Raw genomic sequence first — 22,200 nt, 5'->3', positions numbered from 1 at the left:
AGTGAATTTGGAGGCCAGGTCAAACCTTTGTGCTGTTCTTCATATTTTTTGAACCACACACAAACCATTTTTGTGTGTGTGTCTGTGTCAGGCTGTATCCTGCTGGGGATGGCTGCTGCCATCAAGGAGTGTCATTGCTATGTGTCTGGTTTAGGTGGGTGGTACATGTCTAAGTAACACCCACGTGAATACCAGGTTCAAAAGTTTCTCAGCAGAACATTGAATTGTCACAAGATGATCAATGTTATTTACTTCTCTTGTCAGTGGTTTTAATGTTGTGGCTGATGGGTGTATCTGGTTGTCATCAGACTCTAGTGATGCAAGTCTCAGGTTGTTCACAGATGTTCCTAACAAAAACACCAACTCCCCGTTAGTCATTTAGAACTGAAGAAGCCACTTGGATTAAACATCTTCAAGAAAACAGGTACAGTTGTTGCAGTTTAGCTTTGTTTTTTTTTTGTTTTTTAATATACCCTGACCTGGGTGACTGAGACTCTCCACAGACACTCATTGTACAAGTGACTTTATTTGCTTTAAATACACATTTGCAGTACATTCTCAATTTGTACCCAGCTGTATGTACACCTGTGTTTTTAATGGTAAATATATATGAAGCTTTTATTTACAGGAGCACCCGTGGGCAAAACGTTCCCTACATTAGTAATACATCCGTACATTGTTCCAATTGTTAACACAAATCTAGACCTAATATAGTGGATTGACACACATTGGGTCTAAAGTAGTTAATGCTGGAGGTTCAGTCTGATCCACGTACTGCGGTTAAAGGGTTAAGAGGGAGGCATTGCATGCAGCTTAGCGTTGTGATGTCTGAGCTGCAGCTATTTAATTAAGTCTGAGAATCTGGATTTTGATCAGCAACATGTTTGGTAACTGGTGAACTTGTAACACACACCTGGGACTACTCAACCAAAACATGACATGAGGATTTCAGGTAATTCCATTCTACCCGGCCGTGACAACCATCACTGGTGACATGGCTGACTAATGTTTAGTTAATACTTAAGGCTGAGTCCTCTTGTTAGGAATGAAGAGCTGTAGTCGATATCATTCCTACACGCCTTCCAGAAGAAGCAGATCTGAGCAAAACTACTTCAAAGAAAGAGCTACTGACAGGATACTGTGGATATATGATGTTGTCAGTAAGGCAAATTAGCTTCCCTCTCTATTAAACTGATATGGCCGCATCTGTTACATCTCTCTAAATGCATATTCACAGTAAACAATGGTGGCAGGTTACATCTACAGTTACAAACTGCTGGATCAACAATTTATTTTTTTGATTATTGCTTTCTTCTTGTTAGAGGCTAGCCTTGTGACTGTGCCTGTAAGTTGACTACAACAGCTGACCAGCTTTGTGATATTATAAATGGCACTAGTCTTATGATGATTTGATATTGGCGGATATATGAAATTTAACACATGCTTTAAAGTAGACGTACAGCTGAATGGGTGTTACTCATTAGGCCATTCTTAGACTGATCCCTCAGGACAGCGAAATCTTTTCTGGAATTACACATGTATTTCATATTTTATTTGTCAGACGGAGCCCATCTGCCTCTGCAATTTTATTTTAGTCTTTAGTGTCTAAGACTGGATCACAGGCAAGTGCTTCAACCAGCCTGACAACTGTGGATATTAGAATGATTCTGTAACATCATCTGAAGTCTTTTCATGAACACATGACTATAAACAAAGATCAGACCAGTCATTTGTATACATATATGTACAAAGCAAGAAAAAAAAAAAAATAATCAACGGCGTCATCTCAGGCACATGTGGTAGAATCAAACCAGATGTCAGTGACGTCAGCTCAGGACTTCACATGCCCCTCTTTGGGTCAATCAACAGCAGAAAGGCAGAAAATAACAAAAGACACGTGTACTGTAAAAAGGAATGATTTCAGGTGAAAACAAAAGTGCTCCAAGTAAGATAAGAAAATCTCAAAATCAAAATCCTGAGTGAAACATAATGTAAAAAACAAAGTATCCTAATATTTTGAAAACAAAAGTGCAGAGACAGACATTTAATGCCTTTTCTTCATAGACATTTTGACAGAAGGAAAAACAGGAATAAGAAATAACGTAATAATGGCTGGTTCAGTTTCAGAATCTTGGTATTCCTCTTGTTGGCTTAATATCAGGATTGATGGAAGAGCTGAACAGAATAAATCCATTATTGATATTGTCAGTAACACCCACGCTCTTCCTACTATGATGTGTCAAAACGTCTCAGCTGAAGACACAAACACCACTAAACTGTAATTTAAACAAATATATTAAAACCCATTTGATGCTTAAAAACTATGTACCAATTCGTTATATATGCTCCCTGGATAGATACTGCATCCTTTCAGATCAGCTCCGAACAGACTCTAATGTAGAAGCTGACTGTTACATTTAGTTTCATTACTTCCATGTGTTTGACAAAGAAAAGCAGAAGTTTTCATTTAAAGTGCTTTCCTAGAGTGTTGCACCTCTTCCTCAAGACAAGGAGTACATTTATCAGTTTATGACTGGATATTAAATTCTACTAATCATCTTAGATTTGGCTTTTGTGAGGATTATTAGCACATGTAGAAGCATTTAGCTGACTTGAAGTTTAACAGAGATACAGTACGGATGGATTCAAAGAAAATGATCAGTTGCAACTCTGCTGCAAACCGAGTAAACACTGGACATGCAAACTTTAACAGCTGTAACGTGAAGCTGAATGTTTGAAACCCAGAGTAGGAATGCATCAGTCGGGTTTTGTAAAATAAAAAAATAACGTGAGACACCAGCTGTTAACATGTAATTCACATGACGTGGGACAAATTCACACATTCAGTTTTAGAGAGGCTCAAAAGTCACTGCATTGAATGTTTCTGACGGTTGGCTTTATATGACTGCACTGGACCGATTGTCAGAAGAAAGGAAAGTGGCAACACTCAGGAGCATGGACACAATAGAATCAGGACAGGAAGGCTGTGAGGGAAGGCACAAGGTAGAAGCTGGTTCCCACAACTGCTCTCACGTCCGTTTGTATCTCCAAACGACTGAAGAGTAAAGAAGACGTCACGCCCCAGCCAGTGTTGAGGGATAACTTCAACCTAAATGTAACGGAAGCAGCACATCAGATGACGAACAGGGAGACTGGGCCTTCTCACTAAAGGCTCCCCCAAGTGTTTGGAGGTGGGAACTGGTCAACATCTCCAGATTCGTCGTGGGACTTGTCTCCCAGGTTGAAAGTTATCTTGTATCGCAGACGTACTTTTTCCTGAAACAAAAGAAGATGACTGTCAGTCCACATCACCACAGCTGGACAAATCTCAGCAGAAAGACAAGCTGAAGAACATTTTATCATAATGAGATCATTGATTTGGTGACTTCACCGATTGGTGGTTTTAATGTTGTGGCTGATCTGTGTATGAAACAACAATCCTGACATGGGGTAGACTGTCAGAGTGTGATGTACGAGTGCAGACGTAGAGTACCATGTGAGGGTTAGCCAACAGCAGAATCTGTGTGATGGCAGCAGGAGGCAGGATGGGATTGAAGGCTGGGAGCTCAGTACTAGAGGGAGGCTGCAGCTTCACTTTCATCACCTAGACAGTGTACACACATTAACACATGAACGCAACAGCGGCAACAGATCCACAAGTATACAAATAGTTTCCAGCTGAGTTAAAGTCCAAACTCTTACATCAGATAAGGGCATATCATGAACTGAGCTCAAATAGCTATTTTAAACCATTTGACCATCACTGTCATTAGTATGAATAGCAGAAACCTTGCACCTACTTTGGGCACGGCTGCCTGGAAGCGGATGTTGGTGACAGGAATGGGGGCTGACGACAGCATGGAGATGATCACCACCAGCACGTCGGGTCGGGATGGAGGACAGTCACGGGCAAAGGTGAACAAAACCCGCAGACTGTGTTTGTCGAATACAGTCACTGGTAACAAGCTGCCTGAAACATAAGAGCAGACATACTACATATGTGTAGAAATATAGAGGAATAGAGGAAATAGGGAAACATTTACTATTCCTACACCCAACATCCCATTTTTGGTTGTGGTGCTTGTGCTTACTAGGTTTGATTGATTCAAGAGGCACAGTAACGTCAGTTAGAGAGATGTTGTCAGAGGGGTCAGCAGGTAGTGAGCCTTTGTCAACAACTGTGAGATGAAGATTGGAGAGGAGAACTGCGTCAGGCTGCTCAGACTGGTCGGCCAGGCTGGACGTTGTAGCAGTGGAGGTGGTGGTTAGAGTAGGAGTAGGCCTGGAGTTGGTGGCTGACTTGGTTTGGAGATCTCTTAAACTGACTCTAGATTGAGGCTGGAGCTTATCCCTGCATGGAGTAGAAGAAAAAAAAAAAAAACATGGTCAAGCTTCCTACCATCAGACAACATTTTGGTTATTGATTCTAACATTCTCCTTTTTGTTTCATTTACCATTTGACTTGCTGGCTCTCGGGAGGTAAGGACTGCTGCAACAATGTCTTTCCTAGCAGGTCCAGCTCGTCCATGGCTTTAGGAGGAGCAGTGGAGCCCCCTACTGGCGCAGCCGGCTGTGTTTGCGGCACAGCTGGTAGCAACAGTGCAGCCTTTGCGGATGTTGGAGCAGATGATTCTGGGATATTTGTGATATCTGACGACTGAGAGAACGACAGGGATAGTTGGTTATTCAGAGTCGAGCATATGAGTAAATGAAGAGGGTGTAAAGTAGAAAACTAAATCCGTGTCAGTATTGAATCCACTATGTGCAGATTATTACAACTCCATCAAGATTTTGTTCAGTACCTTTTTTTGTTTTTTTTAAACTGCCTCTGGTGTTGGATAATTTTATACATACAGGATTATCTTGTTACGCACCTGGAAAGTGTTGTGAGAGTCACAGTTTTCCGTTACATTCAGTCCTATGAGATCAGAAACAACAAAGGGTACAATCAGTTTCACTGTAACATTAAATCCCAGATTTAAAATGCTTCTTTGAAGTTGGGCTGGAGAGAGTCAACAAATGTGGGTTACTTTGATGTGGCCAAGCCAGACAAGAGAGATAATGTTCAGGTAACAGAAGGACTACATGCTGACCAGTGGAAATAAGGCAGAACTGCTGACTTGACTTTTTTTTTGTCTTGTTAAAAAGTTAAGCTTAGCATTCTTTACTTTTACAAACCAGATGTTTTTTTTTCCCTGCTTACCCAGTGACATGAGTTCATCATCCAAAAGGCTTATGCCCATGTTCTGAGTCAGAGTCTGTAGGCTGGAGGACTCCGAGTTAAACGGTGCTGCGTTGGCTGACATGTTAAGTCCTGTCAGGTCTACAAGTGCTGAACTGCTGCTGCCTGATTTGAAGAGAAAATACTCATTTGTGATGTAAACTCTACAGAAATTGTGTGATAATTAAGAAACCAGTAACTCTACCTGGTTGCGAGGGCACGGCCACGTCGTCTTTTGTCACGTCTTCCCCCTTTACGAGCTGCCTGTACAGATTGATGACCTGTGTCAAGCTGTCATTGGCCTGCAAGATATCCGCTGCAAGTAGAAAACTAATTAGCAACATCACAGCGGGTTTAAAAAATTTTGAAGTGAGCCTGACTCCTTTAAATTTGTTTTGGAAAAAAAGGACAGCTCAATAAAGGATCAACTTTCTTGTACTTACCTAAAGCGTCATCGTTATCCTCTGTATCACTCGCTAAACGAAAGAGTGTAGGCCTCATCTTTTCACAGCGCTGGTAAAGATCCTGAAATTAGAAACATGTAACAACGCTAAAACCATCCCTCCAGTGAGATTTATCAGCGGGATTACGAGGCTGCGGCTTGTTTCAATGTGCTGAGTTGTACAAACCTTAATGAGCTCCTGGTTGCTCTGGGAGCAGCTCTCCTTGCTGTAGCCCTCCAGCAGCTGGCTCAGCAGGGTGACGCTCTCCTTCACCTCCTGGATGGCATTCACCCGCTTTGATACTTTCTCCACTCGCTTTTGGTCCTACAAAAAAAGACTGATAATAAATCCCAGTGTCTGGGAAACACTGCAGAAGTTTTGCAGACCTTCATTTCCCAAATAACATGAACAATGTTATTATGACAGAAGTGACATGACAATGAAATCACTATATTATAGTTTAACTGCGTTAAGCCCCCGTTTGAACCATGAATATTACTGGACCTTTGAAGTAGCGCTCTGCATCAGAGCTACACAGAGAATATTGAGGACATGTTGTCTACTTCATACAAATGTAAATGGAAACATGTACGTGTGAATGCATACTATAACCCACATTCGGCCAGTAACTCACCTCCTGGACCATTTCCTTTATGAGCTTGTTTGCTGCTCTTAAATCCTCAGGGTTAGTGCTATTCAGTAAACGAGACAGCATCTACAAAAACAGGATAAGACAGAAGAGGGAGAGGAAAAGAAAGAGGAAGAGAATTTTGTAAACTGATGTTACATTAATAATTTTCCCAGGCGGTTCCCTTCACAAGACTATTTTCCTGGCTTCCTGTTTGCAGACTGTAAATAACAAATTTCTGATCCACGCACAATAAGGACCATACATCTGTAGACCATCAATGGTCTGTATACTGACGATACAACTAATAAGTGTCCTCACAAGGTCTATCAGATGTTGTTGGTACTTCTTGATCACTTATAACGCATACCTTGGATTTCTCCTCATCCTCAAAGATGGCAGTTTTGGATCTGGGTGGAGGGGGTGGGAGGGGCTTGTCATCAGGAAGCGCAGGATCCTGCTTGACAATACCTGGAAAAAACAAGGACGTCTATTAACCTTACATAAATACACTGTCAATCAAGTGCATGGCTTCTTGTACATTTATACAGTATATAGATCACACACAATCTGGGTCACCTCTGACATTCCATGACACTTCTTAGATGAAGTAAAGTAAACTATAATCAGAGTTTAGCACAGAACTCATGATAACTCAGCAGGAAGTCCATTTCTGAAATCACACTCAATTCAAGTGAGCATGACTAAGAACTGGTCTCATGCTTGTGCTAATAAAAAAGAGAACTGATACTACCTGCCTACTTGTTGAAAGGAGCAAAGTATGGGGAACCAAAAAACACATTATCAGTAAATTATGGGAACTAAAAACATCCATAAACCGCTGTACGGGGAATACATAGAACACCAACCTATGTGCGTAACCCTAAAGGACACAAGAAACCTCAAACCTCTTCACGGCTGGTCGTCAAGCTCACCTTGTTTTTTCAGCATCTGATATGCATCTGCTATCTTAGTCTCGTCCGGCAGCCTCACCGTCCAGCTGTACATAATTTCTAAGACCTTCTTCTTCACTGTCTCTGGAGCCCGGGCTCCTAAATACTACAGCGAGAATAGAAAAGGTGTTAATTTCTGTAAAAGAAAATTCTGCTCTCTTTAAAACACCTTGTTTTAAACTGTAGCTGCCGTTTTTAATAAACCAGAAAAGTAAATCATTCTCATGGATATTATGTTGCAGTCAAACTAGCAGGACAGGAGACAGAACAACAATTTATACCTTGGGTGAGACCACCTTGATGAGCTCATTAAGAAAGCGAAACTTTCCCACTTCACTGTGAAATCTCTTTCCACAGTTCCTCATGCATGTCTGAAGAACCTGGGAACAGATCAAAGGTTGTTATTTTTACATCGAAGCAGACAAGCTTTCTCTGGCAATGACAAGACAAGCCTTCTAACGCGGTGTCCTGCAGAACTTTACACAAACATAACACACAAGATAAATGGTGGGCAGACAACTCTTACCGTTAGCGCTTGCATCGCCTCCCATTCTTGAGGAGACTGAATTTTATGGGCCAGCAGTCTGGTTGCAAGCTGAGGCCTAATAATAAAAAATAAACTTAAGGACTTTGCAAGGCTAGTTGAAATTAACACGAAAACGTAAAAAAATACAAAATAAACATTACAAAACACATTAAACCAGTACAGCACTTAAAAGTAGAAATACACAGAAGTTCAGATCAACAGCTCATTTTAGACTGATTAGATCTCCCTTTTCAGTATGAAATGGTTGTCACACAAGCATCGTCATCATGATTCATCATCAGCTCACCCTTCTGGTTCATCGTCCAGCTGATCACAAAACCCCTTGATATTGTCCCAGTCAGTCTCTTTATTCAGAGGATTGGTGGCCTTGTCTGTGTCAAACAAAAACATATACCATAATGCTGGGTTTACTATAAAATATTGACATGTGGGAGAATGTTTGCCCTCCAAAATCAGAAAAATAAAGTCTTAAATTTAAACTTTAATTTGGGTTGTTCTGCACAGATTAGTAAACGACAGTGAAACTAGCTCCTAAAGCCAAGGAAGAGCTGATACAACTGGATGCGATTCTTTCCTGTGTTTTGCATTAAATGAACATGACAGACAATTGCACAAGGACTGCACAGTTCCTGGTTTGGGGTTTGCTTTCGTTGCACTGGCTTGACCTGGTCCTCCAGGAAGCTGGCTTCTTGATTTTTGTTAGCATTGAGCAGGACGTTGCTAGGGTTTTTTACATGGAAGTGTCACGAGTGTGAAGTGTCACTAAGCTAAAACTGTCAACTGTAAAGACGGCGTGAGCTCAAAACAAAAGCCCCGTATGGCAAACATGATACAATATATGACTATTTGAGTTTGTTCCTCATCGTCAACTGCACTTTTTGATCTGACATTCGCTCCGACTCTGAAAAATCTGTTCTCTAAGGAAAAAGCTATTAGCGACAGCAGCTAATTCAAAATGAGCACATATCAATATGTCCCTCGTGAGAGTATCGGCTATTGGTTTAAGCCCAAAACATAATCTGCTATTAGTAAATGCGATTACTTACTGATGCGAGACTGCAGGCTAGCCTCATCTGGAGGCGCCGCCATCTTTCAGGAATTCTAAACAAGTAGCAACTATCGCGTTATTTGTGTGAGATCTCGCGTGGCTTGCGGCAGCGCCTGTGCAGCTCCCCCGGTTGGGAGTGAAGAGGAATAACAAGGCGGTATAGATTACAGTGGCGAGGCAGGCTGCCAACGCTTCAATCAATGCAGCTCTGGGGCTGCTTTGATCAACGTTAAATAATGCCTGGGATGTATTTTTACTGTGTGTTTTAATTTTGTTGTCGCGGCAACGACGTGAGGAGCAGCTGTTGGTACAAGGGACTTTTTAATCCTACGCTTATTTTGCAGTCACTGCACACCGACAAACAAAAACGTGTTGTGGTCCACCGCCTCAAGGAGGAAACTGTCACCTCTGCTACTGCCGCTTTGACCGAAACTGCAACATCGCCTGAAACAATCCTCACGCAGTCTTTTATAACAGCTAACCACAACGAAGCAAACCTGCAAACTACCAGCTAGCGTCCGGCTGCTTTAGCTACTTAGCTAAGTCGGCTAAGAACTTTCTCGACAAACTCCCCATTATCAACTCTGGATTTTAGCCGTGTTTTTAACTCGGTGGTAAGAGTTTATTTTTTGCCCGAATGGCTTCCATACAGGGGGCGACGTCCCCATAATGATTGTTGCAGTTGCAAAAGTTAGCTAACGTCCAGCTAGCTTGCAAGAGCTGCTATTTTTTTTTAAAACGTGACTCAGTGGCTGCGGATGAATGTAACGCATCGTCACTTCGGGTGTTGTCTGGCCGTCTCCCCTCAACTGCTGTTGCTCCTTGTGTCCCTGTCACGCCGGGGACGAGACAGCTTTCATTTGACTGTACTGGTGTAACTGAGATTTGTATGGCAAGAATATGATGGGATCTCTGAAGGCTCTCCAGGAGTGGTGTCGGATGCAGTGTGAGAACTACAACGATGTGGAAATAAGGGACATGTCAACGTCCTTTCGGGACGGCTTGGCTTTTTGTGCTATTATCCATCGTTACAGACCAGATCTGATGTAAGTAAGACCAAGTCAAATGATTTAATTTGGATACTAACATCTTTCAGAGCTTTAGGTTAACAATAAAGTAGATGACTTGTTATTATAAACTAGTTTTGGACATGACTGCCTCCAGAGAAAGGTAGAAGGGTCATATCGTGGCTTGACAGGCTGCTATCTCATATAGACAAAGATTAATTATCTTTTTATTACTACATTTTTATTTACAAATCTTCTAAGTCCAATGATCAAATAATCATGCTTATAATCATGCTTGTAGTTAAATAACCTTTGCTACACACAGGTAGGTAGGTGTTTTAAATTTGTAATGTCATGATTAATATAAATTATTTACCAAGATCCCCTGTAATAATAGGTACGCAGAGGCCACTGTGGTGTAATAAACTAAGTCTGACAAGTCGAGCTCTGTCTGTAACAACATCCCCCTCCTCTCTGCATTTTACACCTACACACTGAAGATACGACAAAAACACCAGCACTGTGATTATTATGGCTTATTATAGGGATGAGCAAACTGCAGCATCTCCCGTTGTTTTTGTAGAGGTCACTTGAGTGAGGAAGAATGTCTCCCAGGTGAAAGGGTTTGCTCGTTTCAAAATAAGTTTCTTGATCTGTGTATCGAGATATGTGAATCATTTGTAGTGTAAATATACACCGAAACTCCGACCTTCATGTGACTCACATTGGACAGTCACGGCTGTGGAAAAGCACTTGCCCTGTGTGGCGTAATATACAGCAGCTCCGTAGACGGCATCAGGATTAATAGTTTGATTCCCACTGGAACAAGCTGTTAGTGTAAAGGCATCCAGTAATTACGTGTTGTGCCCTAGCAGTGTCCTCTAGAAGAAAATGTGGTCTGATGAAATAATTTTAGACGGTAAGCGTCTTGCTCATGCTGTTCACAACAAATGAGACGGTGCTTGAATGGTAGCAGGGCAAACTTTCACCAGACTTGTCCCTGACAAGCCAGTGAAGTGGAATATATCTGCCTAAACAGCACAGTAGCTGAAAATCATGTGAGGGGGAAAAAAAAACAAACAAATCCTAAACATCCAGCTTTCAGGCTTTGTCCCAGCATGCCTCACTGTTGAGCTTTCTGTCCAGCTTCAGCGGCCCAGCCGAACTCTCTCTGATCCAGACAGACAGTTCGTCAGGCTAATCTGCAGCTGAGACCTCCGCTGTCAAACCGGATTTAGCTCTAATGCAGGACCAGGCCGTTGTGGTGCTGCACTGTACTCTGCACCCAGTGTATTCTCGTCAAAATACATCACGCTGATGCGGAGGAGAGACAGCAGTACAGCAAATGGCCTCACTGGAATTCCTTTAGCCGATGCCAACTCGACCCACTGAACAGGGAGTAGATATGAGTACAAGAAATCATCCATGGCCTAGTTAACTGCATAAAAGAGTGATGTCAGTATTACATTTGAATAAGATTTTCTTTGTAAATGCAGCTGCTCTTATAGTTTCTATGTAAGTTAGGAACACAAACACTATATGTTTTTGTATTGAAATATCTATTTAGTGCATATGTTTGACTGAAATGCTTAATTATTATAATTATTATAATAATAATTATTATTACAGCCTAATATAGGCTTAATGTTTGGCTACCAGACATGCATGTTCATGCACTGACTTTTCCATGTGACTCAACCAGACTTAGCAGCTGTACTGGTTCACCTAGATTTTGATCGTGTGGATTTTAAATGTGTGACACAGACACACCGTTCCTCAGCAGTCCTCTCTCCCAGAATAAACCTTGGGAGTGAGACACGGTGGATTAGGTTCGCAATTCACTCCGTGTTTTTTTTCATCTCTGTCAGTGTCGGCTGGCGCTGTCTCCTCGATGATGCTCAAAAATGTCTAGTCCCAGAAGCAGTTTTGGGAGTATTTGTTTTAAGTTGCTTCATTTTCATATGGTTGTGTTGGTGACAATGTGGACTTGATACGGCCTTGATATGAGAGCTGCTGCCCTGTGCGTTTGTGGCCATGGGAACTAGATTAGAGAGAACAGAGGTCACTTTGTGTGGCTCCAACACGGAGCTCATTCACAGGATTTTGCCTTCTTGAAAATTCCACATGGTTTCCACAAACTCTCGTCAGGGTATTTTTCCGCCATACTGTTATCCAAACTACTGCACACATTTACTCAAGCACACACTTTCATCTTCAGCTCCTCTTGACATTTTCCAGGTTTACTGCAGGATGTTTACTGTCGGGAGCCTGGCTTTGGTTCCTTGCTCCAGGTATTTCAGGGCAGAGGCTTGTAATTATCAGCCCATCGCTCCTGTTTAGCCCCGCTGCTTCTCTCCCTTTGTTCTGGCAGTTTTTCACATAAGGCCTCATTTGTGTGCGGTTTGGAACTTGTCAGCCGTGGTAGGTGGGAAGCATAACTCCTCACCATTTCTGTCAAACTATCATGCCAATAATAGTATCTTGATGGTTTGTAACATAAGTGGTAATAGGTCAGCCAACTAAATATAGTACTGTCATGCTTCAACATGCAGACTCTTTAAAATCTGAAATGGAAGATATACCACACGATGCTATGTGTATTGTAACTACACAAACTTCCAGCCTATTCAGCCTTATCTCAAATGTTTTATCTTTTATTCCAGAGACTTTGGATCACTGTCTAAAGAGAATGTCTACGAGAACAACCGACTGGTGAGTCAGTTTTACAGCTTTTAAGGCTTACTGTGCCTCAAAACATGCCGTGTCTCTGATGACATACTGTCACCTATGAGCTCATTCATATGCATCATTTAGCTTTAAGCGTTGCATCTGTGAAATACAATTATTAAGTCTTACGAGAGCCGTTACAGTCATGGTGGGTGTGACTGCAGTGCATTTGAGTGCCTGTGTGGAGTGAATGTTACTTGATGTTGGGAGAGGGAGAAAACCAGAGTATTCAGGGTCGGTCAGAAAGAAGAAAATTCTTGACACAAGCCTGTGGAGAGACCAGTGAGGATTTAAAGTGCTCAAGTGCTGAGTTTGCAGCTTTATAAATCCTACTGAACAGCAAAAGAAATTTTTTTCTATCATAATTTCCTTGTTAGTTTTTCCATGTCGTCTTGAGGGTTGAAATGGGAGTTTCCCCATCTTCAGTCTGAGCTAATCTTTGGCAGCTATTTGCTGCTATTTACACTCTTTATCCTATTGTTTAATGTTAATCAGTGATATGTCATCTTAGACTTAGACTTAGATAGACTTTAATTATCCACAAGGGAAATTGCTTGGTCATAGGAGCTAAGTTGCACACACAAAACACTCTTAAGAACCACAAGTAAAGGAAAGATTAAATAAAATAAAATGAAAATACGTAAAATAGAGACAGAAGAATACATATTATATACACAGGAATGGTAATAAGGTCATCATCAAAGTTTATTCTCCTCATGGTCTTGTTTTTACCAAAGCACTTTACAGTACCAGACCAGAGATCTACCCAATTCACTCACACAAGCACACACACTCACATATGAGTGCCTCTAACCCTCTGGTTCATGGACAACCCACTCTACCTACTGAGCCACAGACGCCCCGTAGATACCAGAGGGAGCTTCTCTGCAGCATGTGTTATCTATATAGTGCAATCTAAATCATTTACACGTCATCTCGCTTTGCATACAGGTAGGATTATTTTTAGTCAAACTTTATCTGACTATTGTGTAACCGAATCTGCACACTTATGTTCAGTGGAATTTTTCATCAGACTGTTGGTTATCCTCAAAAGACAAAACAATGTAAACACGTGTGCAGAAACATCAGTCGTTTGCAACACGATTGATCTTTGGCAGCAGGCAAGATTATTTAGGGAATCATGTTTCTGCTTGTTGTTGGTGAATGAGCTTGTTTGCAAGTGGATTGCTATAAACACTCAGATGTAGGTTAGATTAAAACATTTCCATTGTATGCATTCATGCTAATCTTAGTTTGCATCAGTTGAGAGTCTGATTAAAGGGTACGTTCACCCAAATGACAAGAGCAAAAGAGTAGTTCTTGTTTTTCCTGTTTCCAAGCCATGCAGATGGTTTCAGTTTTAAAGCTTTGAGATATTGATTTCTGAGATTTGTCCTGCAGACCCAGTGCAAATATGAAATGTATTTTTTTTGTGTTCAAAGGAAAGATAGTGATTTCAGTCAGTGATCACATTTACACACTACTTTCTTACTTATCGGCAACATCTTTTTGTTCCTTACTCTTCCTGCTTCTTTTACCTTTTCTTCTGTCTTTGTTTCATTGTAGGCGTTTGAAGTGGCTGAATCGCAGCTTGGTATACCAGCCCTGTTGGACCCAGAAGACATGGTGTCCATGAAAGTGCCTGACCGGCTCAGCGTCATCACATATGTGTCCCAGTACTACAACTTCTTCAATAACAAGTCTCAAGGTGTGTGCCCTTGATTCAGTTGTGGATATAAAATATTTCCCAGGAAGTTCTTCTCTCAAACATTTCACATATAAACCAATAAGCCCAAACATTAAAACCATCAATGTGTGAAGTGAATAACATATCTCAATGTAATGTAAGGTTCTTCTGGGAAATCTGGGTCTTGGCATTTATGTGGATGTTACTTTGATAAATACCGGTGTGTGAACATCGTTGTAGACTAAGCACATGATGATTATGTCTGGCCTGTCAAATCGTTCTGGCAGGCTTTATGCAGTGATGAATAGAAGATTAACAGCGACATATTTATACCTCTACATGTCATCTGATGCAGCAGAGTTTACAACAAAATGGCACTGATTCGTTTAAAGACTAAACAGTTGTGTTCAGAGGTATTTTTCCTCTGTATGTGTTGAAACACATTGTGCCTGGCTATAACTCTAAGCCCATCAGACTGCCCAGTTCCAACACACAATGAGATGGCGAAGTTTAACTTGTGGGTGTGACAACAACTGATTGTTTGTTTATGTTGTTAAATTATGACTACCTCTGCTTCCCCCAACACAGCAAACCCGCCTTGTATGAAGAGACTGAGTTCCGTTGGTATCAATGAACCGGCCCAGAAAAGGCCTCCGACCCCTTTGGAAGACAAAGTGGTTGAAACAGAGGTAAGTACAGGACTTGGCACAAGGAGAAGCCATAGAGGTTAACAAGAATCTTTTGTGGCCACTCTCTGAGCTCTGCATGATATCTAGTGGAGCTGCATGTTGGCAATCTGTAGGTGATTTTCTTAACGATGACATGGTCTGGATAGGCACCCTAAAAACATTGCACATTCAGTGGAAATACTGTACTGGGTCAGTGTACCTAAAGAACTCATTTTGCATGAACATTTTGGGAGTATTGACTCAACCTTCATCCTACTAGTGTAAAATATCCACTTATAGATCTACTTCCTTGTGAGTTTTTTGTCGTGCAGCATGGGGAAAAGTAAAACCATAGCAGTAGTATAAGTCTATAAAGATAGCCTCTGTATCCTGTCTCTCTTTTCTTTCGCATGCCTTCAACTTCTTTCCTCCATTCCGTGTACTGGCATCCTCCTCATTACCCCCTCCTCCCATCTTCAGATGGAAATTCATTCCACTCCCTCCTCTTCCTGTTCTTCTTCCTCCTCCTCCTCACATCTGATCCCCCCTCCACTCTCTGGTCCTGAGCCTAGGCAGTAGGGTGGGGGTGGGTAGTGGGCTAAGGAGGTGAAAGCAAAACAGTTAGGTCAGTCTTTTTTTAACCATCGCTTGTTACGGAAGCTAACAGTTGCACTATCCTAACACTGTGTGCCAAGTTTTGTAAGATGCTGCTTTTAACCCTCTTATTAATACCAACAACCCAAATACCTGAAAGCAACATATCAGCACTAAATATCTATCATAACCAAAATGTGTGACTCTCAGAGACACTAAGCCAAGCTGTTTGGATTTTTTTTGTTTTACTAATAAAAACTTTTTTCATCATGATATTTTCGTATCAATCAAAGGGCATTATATGCTGAAAAGAGAATTAATGAACAATGTGAATCCACAAACAACAGTAGATGTTGCAATAATCACGTAGATTTAGCCAGCTAAACAGAATGAACAATCCTCAAATCCTGACTCCGTGTATGATCTCACCTTCCCCCATTACTCTCCATCTTCTCCCTTCCCCTGATGTCTCCTGCACCGTCCCCTTCCTGTGAACTACATCCCGGTTGCTTGCACTAGCCGATCCAGACAGATCCAGATGCGATTGTTGCAGCCAGACGCAGCGCGCCCAGCAGCACCTGTGCCGCCTGTCAGAAGCACGTCCACCTGGTGCAGAGGATTCTGGTTGAGGGCAAGCTCTACCACCGCAATTGTTTCAGGTGAACACTTCAGCTACAGCTTGTTCCACCAACTGACCACGAAACTGAGTGCTCCAACCCTTTGTCATTTCCTGACTTCCTATGTTACCGTTGCTAGGTTAGACAAAGTATAGCCATGTGGGGGTCCATTCCTGTTCAAAAAAAAAAAACCTTGGAAAATAAGTAAGTAATAACAGTCTGGATTTAGCTTGGAGGTGAAGCAGCTAGCATTAGCAACCATGCTAACCTTGTTAGACACTGGATAAATGACCCTTTTCACTAGTTTTCAGTTTTCATGTGTAGTTGTTTCTTCCGTTGTACCCACAATTGTCGATTGTAGATGTTTCATGATTTTGAAGAATCACAGTTACGAGTTTCAGTGCTAACTAATGTTCCTTGAGAACTGACTCCCATGTTAAGTATTCTTTGTCTAAGCTAGTAACTGTAACATGGGAAGTCAGGACTTGACAGGATAGGAGCCCTCTGGTTGGACCTGTGGTAACAAGTTAGGTTTAACACAACAGCAAACTATGCATTGTGTTTCCTTTGACGGCTTCACAACAAAACCTTTCTGTGTTTCATGAGTTGGATAATTGCATTGTGAATAACAACTGCTGGAAATGTTTGGTATACATTAATAATACATCCATGCATTGTTTTCTGTGAATAGAACATGGAGGTATTGAATTGTCATTTATGATAAAGTGTTTGCTATAAAAGTTGAACTTGATGTCATGAAAAAAAATCTAAAGGATCATTTGAAGAAGAGATGACAACAGTTGAATTTTGTGCACTTGGGTTGCAGTCTGTTGCCTTTATCTTATCTTTATCTTGATCTTATTCTCCTCCTGTGTTATTGTTATTTCAGGTGCACAGAGTGTCGCAGCACTTTGCTTCCTGGATCTTACAAATTAGGAAGTGACTCTGGGGCATTGGTTTGTACACGTCACCTTACAAGGCATGCCTTATCCAGTCAGAACGGACGGCCAGATCTTAGTAGGAGACCAGTGGCGATTCAGCCTGCCAGAACTGGTCGCAGCACAGTTCCTCATACGGTGCTGTCTGAGGGCGACCAGGCAGAGGCTCCTACCGTAAACCAAACAAACAGCACTGACAGGCCTACCAGTGACTCTCCCATTGTTGCTCCTGTTATAACAAACACAGCAGACTCTTTGGAGAAAGAGGCAGAGGACAGTACAGAGACAGAGACAGAGACAGAGGAGAATCCACGTTCTTCATCTCCTCCCAACCCTTTTGATGAGAGTGATGAAGAGGAGGATGAGGAAGAGAAAGAGGAAGGAACACAAACACCAGCCAAATGTACAGCTAATGGGGACATTGCTTCGACACCTGTCAGTCACCTTGAAGATGGCAGTCGACCGGTGCCTGCACCCCGTCGGGTCTCTGAACCAACCCCTCCACCTCGACCTGCCCCTAGGGTTCGGCTACCCCGCACAACAGACGGTCTTACAGTTGGTATGTGCTTAATGCAGAACATAAATTATATAAAGATAACTGTAATAGCACTGAAACTCACATCCTCTATTAAATCACAGGTGAACACCAGAAAACTCTAACTCCTCCCAAACCTCGAGAAAGATCACAGTCGCCTGCAAGGTAGCTGAGTTCCTGTTAAATCCTTGTTTTCCTGTCTCTCACCTCCATTTCATCTGCCTCATTCATATCAGCAGTCTTTCTTCAACATATTCTGTATATCTGTCCTCCCTGCTTCCATGTGGATGTACTTTGTTGTCTTCCTCTTTGTGACCCCTCCATCACTATTTGTGTGTCTCACTGTTCAGTGGCACCCATAAACCTAAAGACCCACCCTGGCTCGCCCTGGTCCAATCAGAAACTAAGAAGAAGAAAGCCCCTCCCCCACCCGTTGCGGGACTGACAACACCTCCAAATACAGGCTGTTTGTCCTCTCTCAAAGGGGAGGGCTCCAGACCCAGCACGCCTCCACAGCCCTCCAACCCATTTGAGGATGATGATGATGATGATGATGAAAGTAATGAGCCAAATCAAGAAGAGGAGAGTGAAGGAAAAGAGGTTCCCCCCACTGTGGTAGCCAGTCACCCATGGTACAGAATCACTCAGACAGCTGACGCAGAAGGTGAGGAAACAACCCCTGCTAAAGGAAGTTCATCTCGTTCTGCCAGTCCCTCAAGCGCCAAGAGCAAGAAACGGCCGGCACCTCGTGCTCCTCAGCCACCTACTGGTAACCAAGGTTGGTTTTATCAGCAACTAGCTAGCTGAACTAATAAATCTTCACTTCACAGACATCAAAATACACTCTCATTGTGCTATATCTGCATTGGAGTTTATCAGTGAATAGAGGAATGAAGTTCAAAGAAGACTTTACCTTAGTCAAGCTCTACTCTAATAGGAATAGTAGTGACACTGCCATTGTGGTGATAATCAAGACATTTGTAGTGTTTTGTTTTTACTATGATTTTGTTAGTTATTAGTGGAAAGAAACAAGAAGTAATGGAGTGAGAGAGAGCAAGACAGCTTGAATGGAGCCTGCACCACTGCAGTGAAGACGATAGCCTCAGTTTATGATACCTGATGCAGACGTAGGTGTAACTAGAGACCAGTGACTACACATTTTTTTGAACAGCTACTTTAATTTACTTTCATTTCCTATGATTTCAGAAAGCGACATGCAATCTCTACAGAACTGAGGTCATGTGACTGACCTGGATTGACCTTTTGGTCTTAAAAAGGATTGTCCTGTTGTGTGATGATTAGATTAAAATATTATTAAGTTTTTATTCAATAAGTTTTAAGTATTTGGAGTCAAAAGAACAAAGCAGATTTCTGTACAGTGACAAACTAAAAATACATCTAAAGGGATGTTATATATAGATGTTTATTCTAAAAATGTTCTCTTTTTGTTCCTTTTCCTCGTCCTTTCTCCATTTCAATCTGTTCCAACTTCTTTGATTCCAAACCTTTCTTCTTCAGTTCTCTCTCATTCTCAGGCCTCCTCATGCTCTCCCTCTCCAGCTCTCAGTACAGAGAGTTTGTCTTCTGGCTCAGAACACAGCTCCACCCGGCTCCCTTTGCGTGACAGTGCCACCGTCGACCAGGAACACGCCTTTACTAAAAGCGTCTCAGAGCCTTCCATCAGTTCACCATGCGACTCTGCAGCTTCCCCTTCCTCCTCCTCAACTGAACGGCTGCCTCATACAGTCTTAAACCCATGCCCTTCACCCATGCCCTTTAACGCCAGCTCAGCACCAGCCACTCCACAGACCAGTCGTAACTCGGGGACCAAAGGTCTTGGGCCACCACCACCACGACCTACCACAACCCCCAGCCCCTTGGCCACGGCAGCTACACCGTCACACAACAAAGTAACGAAACCATGTCTAAATAAAACCCCAAATAAAGCAATGCTTTGCACATGATTTAAATCTAACTGCATACCTTTTCTCTTTGTAGCGGATATGTAAGGAGAACCCCTTCAACAGGAAAGCTTCTCCCTCTCCTGCTAAATCCAGACCACCAAAAGGCCCTCGACCTGCTAGACCTCCGGCACCCGGCCATGGCTTCCCACTTATCAAACGCAAGGTACCAATACAAAAGACATGACACGTTTCACTAAAATGTCTCGTCTTTGTGTCAGACACAGTAGAAATAGTGCTCACATGGTGCAAACATTCTTCAGGTGCAGTCAGATCATTACATCCCAGTGGAGGACATCCACGGGGAGATGGGTGAACTTGAGAAGCAGCTGGACGAGTTGGAGCGGAGGGGAGTGGAGCTGGAGAAGAAGCTGAGAGACAATCCTAATGGTATCACATTACAGGACTTCTAAAATACAAAACTAATGAAACAAAATCAGCTCCTTATATTGCGAAAATAAACATTTTCTCTCCACTTTTTTTTTTTTTGTGTGTGTCCAGATGAGGATGAGGAGCGCCTGCTAGTGGACTGGTTCACTCTGATTCATGATAAACACCTTCTAGTCCGCAGAGAAGCTGAGCTGGTTTACACGTGAGTTTCAGGGTGCAGCAAGGCACAAATGTTGATAATGATGATGAGTAATACCTCTCCCACAATTAGTCATTTAGACTGTGACATCAGCAATGAACACGTCAGTAAAGTGTCTTTTACTTGTCAATTGTAACTACTAACACCTGAGTTTAAAGGAGTTAGTATATCGGACTCTTAATACTTTTACTGTGACTGAAGCTATACTGTTTATTTAGCCATGCCTTGTATATAATATGGATTTTACTTTACTGTCAAAACAATACTAAAATGTTAATATTCTCAAAATACACATTGAATACTGTCAATTATGCATTATAAAAATGCAAACAGTATTGTATACTATATTTTTACTTTCTAGGTCTTGAGTTCAGGGAGGATGAGAACAGTGCTTACTGTCTGTGCAGAGATTTCATATATTGTATAAATTGATTTTATAGGTGGGATAGCATCATAATTAGGGTTTTAAAGCACACACACACACACAAATGAGTCTCATAAAATATTGTGGAAAACACTGAGATGTTTCTGTTGTCGCTTTATTTTTGGATGATTATCTTTACGCTACTTTCTGCAGAATCTCCAGGTAAAAATATAAAGTACTGTATCTAACATATTGTTTGTTGTTCTTCACAGGGCAAAGCAGCAGAACCTGGAAGAGAGGCAAGCTGATGTGGAGTACGAGCTAAGGTGTCTCCTCAACAAACCAGGTGTTTTATTTAAAGATTCATTGATCCTTGACATTCTTACTTCAGTTGTTCTACACACACACGACATGAACAAAAGAACCGCTAGTCTTTTATCTGAACAAAATCCCGCACAAATGTTTGATAAAACTGATTTTGTCATTGCATTCATTAATGTTATTGTTTGCGGTTTGCCATTTTTCTCAGTCCTTATTTTAAAAATTGAAACAATGAAAAACCTTGGTTAGTTTCTGGCAGCAGCATAAATACGTTATAAGTTATAATATATTTTATGAATTAGTGTAGCACTGACAGGGTGGTGGATGTGCATTTATGTGTGTTCTCACTGGTCATGCCCTGCTGTTGTTTCAGTAATTTATTAACTGTCTGAACGCCTACTTATGGTATAAATGTCCTAAATTTACTTAAATTCACGTAAAAGTGAATGAGCCAACATTTGATCATACATCATACCTTTTTTCTTTCCTTCCTTCCTGTGATCAGAGAAAGACTGGACTGAAGAGGACAAGAATCGGGAGCAGGAGCTAATGGCTGAGCTGGTTACTATCATCGAACAGCGCAACCAAATAGTGAATAACATGGACCAAGACAGGCAGAGGTAATCAATAACTACTGACCCAGAATGGTACAAGGTTATTTGCAACTACCAGCAGTCTAACAGTTGATCTGTCACAGGGAAGAAGAGGAGGACAAACTGATGGAAGCCATGCTGAAGAAAAAAGGTAGGATGATGTTTCATACTTAGCAAATTTGAGATTAAAGAGTTATATTTCACTCTTGATTCTCTTCCTTGCTTTAATTTTTTATTTACTTTTATCCATATCAGACTTTAAGGATCCAGACAGTGACCAGCGTAAGAAAAAAGGAGGAAAGTTCAAACCCATTAAAGTTCTCAAGCGGCTGAGCCACAAAGGAGAACCAGGAAAGAGCCACAGCCCTCGCAAGGAAAAAAGCAAAGGAGCGGAGTAGAACATTTAGTTCAAGAGGACTTCTGTTTATTTTAACAGTTCTATGAAAAGGACATTTAAAAAAAAAAAAAAAAAAAAAAAGACAAGAAGATGAAGCCTCCTCTTTATAATGTTAATCTTTTTAAGAGCAACGCAGGATCCAAACCCGCTGACATCTCATTATTGCCTCCTTAACGTCTCTGTAATGACTATTTTTAATTTGCCTTTCAAAGAGACCCTCTAACAGCTCAAGTGCTTTAAGCTCTGAATATTCAAGCAAGTGAAATGCAGAGTAAGTTTCTGTGTTGCAGCACTGATTTGTGTCCTTGTTTCATCCTCTCTGCACGGTACAGCGACTGTGCCCTGCAGATCTTCATCAAGGT

The 22,200-nt window shown here is 41.6% G+C and overlaps 2 protein-coding genes across 2 annotated transcripts; one reads left to right on the top strand and one right to left on the bottom strand.

The window, feature by feature from the left end:
* Positions 1-374: 374 nt before the first annotated feature.
* LOC311507467 (ADP-ribosylation factor-binding protein GGA1-like) lies at positions 375-8,882 on the bottom strand. Its single transcript, XM_084571806.1, has 17 exons — positions 8,839-8,882; positions 8,079-8,163; positions 7,772-7,847; positions 7,527-7,625; positions 7,228-7,351; positions 6,663-6,763; positions 6,299-6,379; positions 5,851-5,988; positions 5,665-5,746; positions 5,427-5,537; positions 5,204-5,347; positions 4,875-4,918; positions 4,455-4,657; positions 4,092-4,351; positions 3,801-3,970; positions 3,494-3,604; positions 375-3,276 (listed from the first exon to the last, which is right to left on the bottom strand). Exons 1-17 carry the CDS (start codon positions 8,879-8,881, stop codon positions 3,166-3,168), a joined length of 1,983 nt encoding a protein of 660 aa, XP_084427932.1. The 5' UTR covers position 8,882; the 3' UTR covers positions 375-3,165.
* Positions 8,883-8,988: 106 nt separating this feature from the next.
* On the top strand, positions 8,989-21,927 carry micall1a (MICAL-like 1a). Its single transcript, XM_084571796.1, has 16 exons — positions 8,989-9,886; positions 12,511-12,559; positions 14,141-14,282; positions 14,850-14,950; positions 16,043-16,182; positions 17,030-17,637; positions 17,718-17,778; positions 17,964-18,391; positions 19,132-19,523; positions 19,612-19,740; positions 19,838-19,964; positions 20,076-20,166; positions 20,800-20,873; positions 21,354-21,468; positions 21,546-21,592; positions 21,697-21,927. The coding sequence occupies exons 1-16, from the start codon at positions 9,741-9,743 to the stop codon at positions 21,837-21,839; spliced, it is 2,793 nt and encodes a 930-aa protein (XP_084427922.1). The 5' UTR covers positions 8,989-9,740; the 3' UTR covers positions 21,840-21,927.
* Positions 21,928-22,200: the final 273 nt, after the last annotated feature.

Source organism: Chelon labrosus (assembly GCF_963514085.1).
Source record: "Chelon labrosus genome assembly, chromosome: 2".
NCBI classification, from domain to species: domain Eukaryota; kingdom Metazoa; phylum Chordata; class Actinopteri; order Mugiliformes; family Mugilidae; genus Chelon; species Chelon labrosus.
This window is presented reverse-complemented; position numbering and strand designations above follow the sequence as displayed.

Bases quoted from the DNA above. Each gene is read 5' to 3' on its own strand.
- micall1a (XM_084571796.1), top strand. From the start codon at position 9,741: ATGATGGGATCTCTGAAGGCTCTCCAGGAGTGGTGTCGGATGCAGTGT. The intron at 14,283-14,849 runs GTGTGTGCCCTT...CCCCCAACACAG, and splicing joins CTTCAATAACAAGTCTCAAG to CAAACCCGCCTTGTATGAAG. The intron at 17,638-17,717 runs GTATGTGCTTAA...ATTAAATCACAG, and splicing joins AACAGACGGTCTTACAGTTG to GTGAACACCAGAAAACTCTA.
- LOC311507467 (XM_084571806.1), bottom strand. From the start codon at position 8,881: ATGGCGGCGCCTCCAGATGAGGCTAGCCTGCAGTCTCGCATCA. The intron at 7,848-8,078 runs GTGAGCTGATGA...TTTTATTATTAG, and splicing joins CTGGACGATGAACCAGAAGG to GCCTCAGCTTGCAACCAGAC. The intron at 3,605-3,800 runs GTAGGTGCAAGG...TACACTGTCTAG, and splicing joins TCCAGGCAGCCGTGCCCAAA to GTGATGAAAGTGAAGCTGCA.